The following is a 9,111-nucleotide window of genomic DNA, read 5'->3' on the forward strand; positions in this document are numbered from 1 at the left end:
CACTGTTTTGTTTACTGTTTGGTATTTTATTATTTGAATATATTATCATTGTATAGGACTTTATCCCTACAAAAATGTCTTTACAAGCCAATGATACATGCACTTATGGTGTGTGATGGATTATCAGCATATGAAGTGTACTGATTCCTTGAAAGAATAAATACTATGATTCATAAGTGGAATGGGCGCTTCAATTAGGCGAGGCAACCGCAAAAGACTCTTTTTTGACAAGAAGCCATTAAACTTATGAGTTATTGAGTGTTCGCCTTCGGCCTTAGGCGACACTGTTCAATATTTACGTGATCAGATTTCACACATCCAGCGATTGTAAAATTGCGGGCATGGCAAATATATATTATTATTTATTATAATATATAACTATGTGATATAAATAAACATGTTATCTTTTACATGGAATTTTCAAATATTGAATGCTATTTACTGAATTAATATCAGGTTTTTATATTCAGCTTTGAAATGTGGTGAAATTATGATGTAATCAAAGCAATTATAATTTATTTTTGATGATCAAATCTCAAATATGATTTCTTTGAAAATTTCAATCGAAAATATTATTTGGTTTAAAAATTGTATCAATTTTAAGAAAGCGATATATTTTTGCGCTAATCGCGAAAAACACCCGCTATAGGCTAGAGTCTATTGTTTGAAGCGCCCGACTACAATGTGTTAACTATAATAAACAAATAATGGATCCCTTAAAAAACAGCATTGTGTGGAAAAAATTTCATTTTTCTGGTGGGCAAATACACATTAAAAATCTAATTAATTTATATGTAATAATTATTCGCCTGAAATATCAATAAAAATTGAAAATATCTCCCGAGTAAAAATAAATTAAAATATTTCATCAACAAATGTAGATATAATTATTGGTCGATGCCATCTAGCGGGAAATTTAGCTCTAATAAAGCCTTTCCTACAAAAATAAAAGCCAGCGGTAATGATTTCTGGTAGCATAAGTCTGGCGTCACAGTTCCTATGTACGAACCTCCGCACAAACGGCATTAGTTGCCGAGATATGATAACTTGCGTATCGTTGTGGAAAAATGACCTAAGGTTTGAGAGTGTTTTAAGATGTTCAGTGCATATTTTTTTTTTTTTTTTTTTTTTATTTTTTTTTATTTATTATTTAACATTATAAATGATAACAATATGCAGACTTATAAATAATTTGTTCGTTATTATTCTCTTTCTCCATAAGTGAGCTCCAGGAGCTCGTGTTTATGGGAGGAGTCTTTACATTTAGTACTAATGATTTTTTAAACAATAATCAAAAACTTTTGAAATAAATACAAACATAATATTAACATAGGTACACAAATTGGAAAATTGTTTTTTAAAGATAATTAAAATAATACATCTTTTTACAGATTAAGTAAGCGTGAGGAAATTAAGGGTACAATATATCAAGAAAAATTTAGAAAAATAGTTTTTTTTTAAAGACAATCAAATTAATATATATTTTTTACAGATTGAGTAAGTGTAAGAAAATTAGGGGTACAATATATCATTATCCAATTTGAGGGACTTAATTAACTTTTTGAATTGTTCATAATTCACAGTTTCGGTTACACTAATTTTATTTTTGGACAATAATATATTGTACCATCTCACACCTAAATACGAATAGTGGTGCTGAGCCGTGGTCGTCCTAAGCATAGGAATGGCTATTAAGCCATTAGTTTTGAATCTATTGCTTATGCTATCTGAGGGGTGAATTTTATAATAATAATTTTATATATTTTATTTTATATTAAATGTTAAACGGGCAACTATTAAACCTAGTTATCACGGAACCCTAAAAGACAATGTCATGTAGAATCGGTAGTCAAGTTATAAACATAGATCGAGAGAACAATCCAAAATACTAATTTCGGTTGTTCGTCTGTTCGTTGGTTCAAAGAACGCAAATTTGCTTTGAATAGTGTATTTTTAAGTGCCTTGAAACTTGTGATAAAATACCTAAAAATGAAACTGATTTGTCAAGAATGCAGACTAGGGGCCGTTCAAGTATTATGTAAGCACTATAGGGGGGCAGGGGGGTCTTTGCTTTGCTTATTTTTGATGACATGGGGCGGTGGGGGGGTTGAGATAGTGATTACATCAGCACTGCTCAGCAGTAGTTATTTTTTTTTACACATTGGCAACCCACACATTGTCTATGTTTGAAAACCGAATACATATTCGGGGATTCCCACAAATAATTAATACGTTTAGGTACTCGCTTAGAAGCGAATGGGGGAATAACCTTACTCTATGTTGAATACTGTGTCAATAAATTTTGTTTAAATGAATATTATGTGCATTAAAGTCCTCTATCCTAAGTCTATTTTTATTTTGTAAGTGCTGCTTATGAATCAATAAAAATACAGAATACATTAACAGAAAAATGCATATAGGCACCAATTTTTACGTAAGCATGGGAGGGGGGGGGGTAAGAGCTTTGCTTACTTTTGGTGACAAGGGGGAAGAGGGGGTAAATAATTGTAATAAATCTGCTTACGTAATACTTGAACGGCCCCCCTATCCCGTGATTTTTCACGGGTCTGCACTACTTAAAAATGCTAATTTCGTTTATGAGTCTATAACTCCAGTTCAATGAACTTTAGAAATCGAATTTGCTTTGAGTTCAAGTGTCATTTTCAAAATTGGAACTGTTTTTTTTAGAACCTTTAATAATATAATATTTTTCAAAAATGGCATTATCATATCCCGTGATTGTTCACGGGTCTGTCCCAGTAATATATGTTTGTCTATGTAATAATGTGGTTGTTTTGTGTCTGGTTCGCAGCTTGTGGATTACCTCACTGACGAGTATCTCACGGAACAGTACCACGGACAGCGGGTGCTTGCCGGACAGGCCTCCACGCTGGGCAAGATGATGGGGGCGCACGGAGCCCTGGGAGAGTTTCTCTTCGACAAGAAACTCCTCAACGGGGCCCCCCTGTAAACTAAACGTCTCCCCCAAACAAACTCCCAACAATATAGCTCTATTTTTTAAATGGTTACGCTGCGTGACATCTTGGAAGAAGGACAAAGTTTTCAAACTTGAGAAGGTTATCAGAATCACTTTTCCGTTTTTCTATCGTGTTTTCTGTTCTCTTTTATTTACATCACTTCTCGTAGACTCTTCCACAGTCAGTCCACCACGTCTGTTAGTTAAACAAACGAATCCTAACCTAACCTAACCCTTACCGGAGTTTGAAACTTTAAACCTTACTTACACTAAGAAATGTGAATGCTGCTCGTAGCGTAGACCATTTAGAACTTGAGTTTCGACTTCACAAATATTGTACAATAATTTATTATAAATCACAATCATATGTCTTTATCCTTTTCAAAAATTAATATCTTATGTTATCAAGTATAATAATTATATAATATTTTAACTGTGTGATGTCTAATCATCTTCTGTAATTTAAACAAAATTATTAAAGTAGATTAGATAAAAGAGGAAATTGTTTTTATTTCTTCTTTCCGACATTCCTATCATGTTTTTTCTTCTTATTCTTTGCCGTGGAGGTTCTTCACAGCTGGCGGGGACGATCCCCATTAGATATTCCGGAAACATATCTTTATATTCATCGACATAAATGGATTCTTTAAACGTAACTGTAGTAACTATTAGTCTGGAACACAAATTAAAAACATAAGACTACCGGTTAAAGCATCAATGACCTTGGAGTTATCTTTGACTCCAAATTACGCTTCTTGAATCACATTAATAGCATTACCAGTAAGGGATTACAAATGCTTGGATTTATTCTCAGAATCGCTAAAGACTTTAATAACATAAAAACTATAAAATTACTATACACGTCTCTGGTTAGAAGTCAGGTTGAATACAATTCAACCATTTGGTGTCCTCATTTCAACTCTCATTGTTTACAAATTTACGCAGTAAACTTAACTTATCGAAATTATCTGAAAGGCGGAAAATATTTGATCTCCTTTTATTATATAAAATTGTTCATTCAAATTTAGACTGCCCTGACACTATAAACTTGCTATCTTTACATATACATATACCTCCAAAATATACTAGACGGAATATTTTATTCTACAACAATAACTTGGCTACGAATTCTGTGTTAGAAAGAATACATAGGTTGGGCAATGAACTAAGTGATGTCGCTGACATATTTAATTTAAACTTCAATACATTTAAAGCCAAATTAGTCCACCACTTTTTAAATGTAAATAATGTATGAGAAATCATTATATTTTATTTCGATTTTCTATTGTTTGTTTTATACTGTTGTTAAAAATGAAATTTGTAATTGTGCTTGTAATGTACTTAAAAGCCCAATAGGGCGTCAATAAATAAATAAATAAATATATTTGGATAATAACCTTACACATAACAGTTCTAACACATTGCTCTTGAGATAAATGGCGCTACACAAAAACACAAATCATTCAAATATTATTGATTACAGTGATCACCTACCTAGGAATCTACTGGTTTTGACGAGCGCCAAAATTTTACTTGCGCCTCGCCGATTCTGGATATACACGGTGTCCGGAAACTCGTAGTACAAGCGGGAAACTGGAGAATCTACACCACATTGGGAACCCAAAAAAACAAAGTTTTTTGATTTGAGCATTTTCAAAAAAAAAAAAAAACCAAAAAAATATATTTTTCGGCTATTTTAGGGTTAAAGTTTTTTCTGGTGTTTAGGGTTGAATAACAGATGTTTTAACCCTGCAGAGCAGAAATATTTTATGATTACACCGGGTTAAATGAAGGGTGATTTCAAAATAATGCTTCAAATCCGAGTTTCTTCATTTGTTTTACTTTCAAATAGTTTTAATTAGTTGGGTACTTTGATCTTCAGTAATAATTTATAAGAATTTGATTAAAAAAAAAAAAAAAAAAAAAAAATCAACTTCAAACTCGATTTACTCGATAACGAAAGCTCAAATAAAAAAAAAAAAAACTACAAAATCGACTCCAAATGTGATGTAGATTCACCAGTTTCCCGCTTGTACTACGAGTTTCCGGACACCCTGTATAATATCAATGGATTAACCCTCTTTTACCTAATTTCTATCTAAAAATAGCACCGCTTAAGAGTAATTTCACAAGAAACAGAGCCCAATGATGTAATATTTGTAAATTTATCACATCACAAGACATAAAGATGAACTTAACAACCCAGCTTGATGTAAACTTGTTGTTCAAGCTTCTAAAAACGCATACGAAACCAGCGAAGATCGTTCACATTTTGTAGCAAAAGTGCTGTTGTAATTTATTGTATGAAGTAGTTGTTTTGCTATAAAGAAAAGTATGGTTTTTATTAATTTTTACTTTTATTGATACGCCGCCTCAAAGCTATCTATAAAGTATAATATATATTTTTTAATGCGTCCACAAGAGCTTCTAGTTGAATTATTTTTAACTGTCTGAATTTCGTGTTTGAAAATTGATCTTCAAAGCTAATGAATTGAGCGTTGGGACGAACTTGCTTAACGACAAATTTGCTCTAAGCAGACCAACCAAAGGTAAAGAGCAATGCTTCCTCAGATTTTTTGACTGCGATATAATGCTCATTCTTTTTGATTAACGTTTTCTTAATTCGGTGTTAATAATAATACTTTGTCGATGGGTAGAATATAATAATGTTGTATAATATTGACAAATGTCTATTCCGTTGCAGCTGGTTGACTATCTGACTGGAGACTTCTTGGACGAGCAATACAAGGGGCAGAGACACTTGGCTGGACGTGTGTCCACCCTCGACAAGATGATGGGGGCCCACGGGGCACTCGGAGAGTTCCTGTTCGACAAGAAGCTGCTGGCCGGAGATGTCTAGGCTACACCCCATCCCAACACGCACCTGCTAAAAAGATCAACAACATCAGACCATGATTATCACCGTTCCATGACAAAACAGAACATTGAAGATAGTGAAGGAAAGGAACAAAAGATGCACCTAACCTAACCTACTCATGTTTTGTTTTATCCGGTTACTGATTGTTACTAATCTTGGTCTATTGATTATTCCATTCTTGGTTCAGTCTATTGATCATTTTAATTCTTGGTTCAGCCTATTGATCAATTAAATTCTTGGTTCTATCTACTGATCAATTCAATTCTTGGTTCAGTCTACTGATAAATTCAATTCTTGGTTCAGTCTATTGATCATTTTAATTCTTGGTTCAGTCTACTGATAAATTCAATTCTTGGTTCAGTCTATTGATCATTTCAATTCTTGGTTCAGTCTTTTGATCATTTGAAAATTTTGTTCTTTTGTATATTACTTAATAAATTTTAGTTTTACTTAGTTAAGTCTGTTGTAGTATTTTTTATATTGGTAAAAAATACAAAAGAGAAATAAATCCATAATTTAATGAACAATTTATCAATCTTTCAGTAAATATATATGTCTTTTAGAAACAAATGTAAAATTCTGTTTTGAGATTCTACATGTAAATTATATTATATAACTGAAGATAACATGCAATAAAATAAATTAAACGTTCTCTTTGTGAGTTTTATTTCTTCAGTAAACTGAATGCAGTAGAAATGAGATCCCCAAGGCATATGTGTGGTAAAACCTTAATCGACAGTTAATACATTACTGTGTAACACCGATTTTGAAACAAATTTGAGTATATTGCGGCCAGAGATGTGCAAAATGGGTACCCAAAACCATTTGAAATGCAAAATGGAAATGGGTCAAAACTTTTCCATTTGAAAATGCAAAATGCAAAATGGTTTTTAGAAAAGCATTTCAAATGCAAAATACCTATTTTCAAAATGCATTGAAAATGCAAAATGGTTTCTCAGGTTAAACAATTAAAATAATAAACAATTTTGTCATTTAATAATGGATATCAATGTAGAACAAACATATTACATGATGGTAAATCCAAAAACACCACGACTACAGATTATGAAACCACAAAAAATTTGCGCGGGACTAATGTTGCCAACGTAAAAACATAGAAACTGCTATCTAACATTTAATATTACAGCGTCATGGCCCCGTGTTCAGTATTTGAATCAGTATGTTTTGTAATGTTATCACTCAATTGCCAGGGCTCCTACCAGGGAGCAACTTGACAAATGTAAATTATCTCTCATAGCGAGTTTGAGGATCGACTGATATTTGGGGCTTATGAAAAAAAGATGAGTGGAGATAGTAGGAAGAATGTTGCAAAAAAGCATTTAAAATGGAAAATGCATTGAGAAAAGCATTTAAAATGCAAAATGGTTTTTAGAAAAGCATTTAAAATGCAAAATGGAAAATACCCATTTTGCATTTCCATTTGAAATGGATTTATTTGAAATAAAGCACATCTCTGATTGCGACGACTATACTATAAATATATTATTAAAGGTTTGTAGTAAATTCTAAATCAAATTACTTTCGTTTATGACAAAGATAGACATTTAAGAATAAGTGTGTATGAATGTAATAAATACAGCACCGGGCAGTGTTTACATGCATAACACATGCGTCGAATAGTACATCGTGGATGTGGTTGAGATGCTGGTTGGGAAACTGTAATCAACTCTTCTTCTGGAGTTAAATAACTCTGTGTGATCATTGATCAAAACCTGAAGTGGAACAGCCACATTACAGAGCTAGTAAAGAGAATAGGGAAGTGTATATATATGACGGCTGGCATAGTCCAGTGGTAACGCATTGGACTGCCATTCCGAAGGTCGCGGGTTCGAACCCGGCGTGCGCAAATAAATTTTATTTGATCAATTTGTGTTATTTCACAATTAATTAATTAAAATAATATATAGTATATTTGCGGCACGTTCCAGAGTGGAAGATACTACCAGTATCGCCCTGGTGTAAGACCACCATTCAGAATTGAAACGTTGCTCCAAATGGGTTTAGCCGTGTTTAGTGACTAGATCTGAATAGCCAGGTACTTCCCCACCTTCCTCTTTCCCTTCCCCACTTACCTTCAGCCTCACTACATCCCCCAATTGGGGATGCCATAGTCTCACTGGCTCCAGACGGGAGCAGTTGGGACTCTTGTGAGGTATTTACTATAAAAAAAAAAAATATATATTTTTTAGGTTATTTTTTAGAAATATTTTAAATGTGAAAACAATCAAAAATGTTTACAAGGGCTAATAGGTATTTTGAAGGGTATTTTTAATAGGTACTTTTGATGGGTATTTTCTAATGAATCGACAAGGCTGATGGAGATCGACAAACGTTTATTTAGTTTATAGATACATCATAGATGGAGCTAGGCACACTTATCAATTTTGTTATATCATTCTAACATCCTCTCGTAACAAAATAAACTAAATACCATTTTCACAAAACAATATTATGAAAATGGATTTAAATTTCCGATATGCCCATTGAACTTAAAAATTTGTGATGTTTATATTCGAACAAAGACTTTTTGTTAAACTTTTAACCGCTAAACAAATATACCTAAGCAGTTGCCCCGATGCGGCACATTTTTTGTCGAATGTTATTTTTAGATCGACCATTTTACTAACTAACTAACTAACTAACTAACCATCACGCCGTTTCCCCGCAGGGGTAGGCAGAGAGGACGGACCGCCAAACAACTCGGTCCTGGCACACACTCCTTGCCTCATTCACATTCATACATCGTCTCATACATACTCTTCTATTGTTCTGACTCTTGACATGGCCCGACTCAAGTATCTGATTCACTTGGTCGTGCCATGTCTTCCTCGGGCGTCCCCGACTTCTGCTACCATTCACATTTGCATTGTATATTCTCCTTACACTCCTTTCTTCGCTCATTCGCTCTACATGCCCAAACCATCTAAGCGTCCCTTTCTTGATCTTACTCATTACGCTTACATCAGCCTTGCACTCTTTGCGGATCTCCACATTCCTCACACGATCATACATGGTTTTACCACACATACGCCTCAAGGATCTCATTTCAACAGCATTCAATCTACTTTCATCCTTTCTTTGCCAGTTCCATGCCTCACTTCCATACATCAGGGTAGGTACCAGCTCTCCATTGTGGACTGCTAACTTCGCTTCTTTGGACAATTTTTTGTTAGCGCCAACTGCGTTCAGTCCTCCATTAATGGAGTTACCTGCATTTACTCTTCTTTCAATATCT

The 9,111-nt window shown here is 33.6% G+C and overlaps 1 protein-coding gene across 3 annotated transcripts in view; it reads left to right on the forward strand.

Annotated features, from left to right (window-relative positions):
• Positions 1-6,506, forward strand: part of Fer1HCH (ferritin 1 heavy chain) — a 35,418-nt gene extending 28,912 nt beyond the window's left edge. For 2 of the 3 annotated variants that reach the window (XM_089644333.1, XM_089644335.1), the window contains exon 5: positions 2,813-3,472. In XM_089644333.1, the coding sequence (XP_089500459.1) occupies positions 2,813-2,971 (159 nt within the window). In that variant the 3' untranslated portion in view covers positions 2,972-3,472. Of the gene's footprint in view, positions 1-2,812; positions 3,473-5,681 lie in introns of those variants that run through there. The other variant, XM_089644334.1, reaches the window with a different exon arrangement.
• Positions 6,507-9,111: the final 2,605 nt, after the last annotated feature.

This window comes from Hesperophylax consimilis, chromosome 20, assembly GCF_061612785.1.
Source record: "Hesperophylax consimilis isolate HC1 chromosome 20, BYU_Hcon_1.0, whole genome shotgun sequence".
Classification (NCBI taxonomy): domain Eukaryota; kingdom Metazoa; phylum Arthropoda; class Insecta; order Trichoptera; family Limnephilidae; genus Hesperophylax; species Hesperophylax consimilis.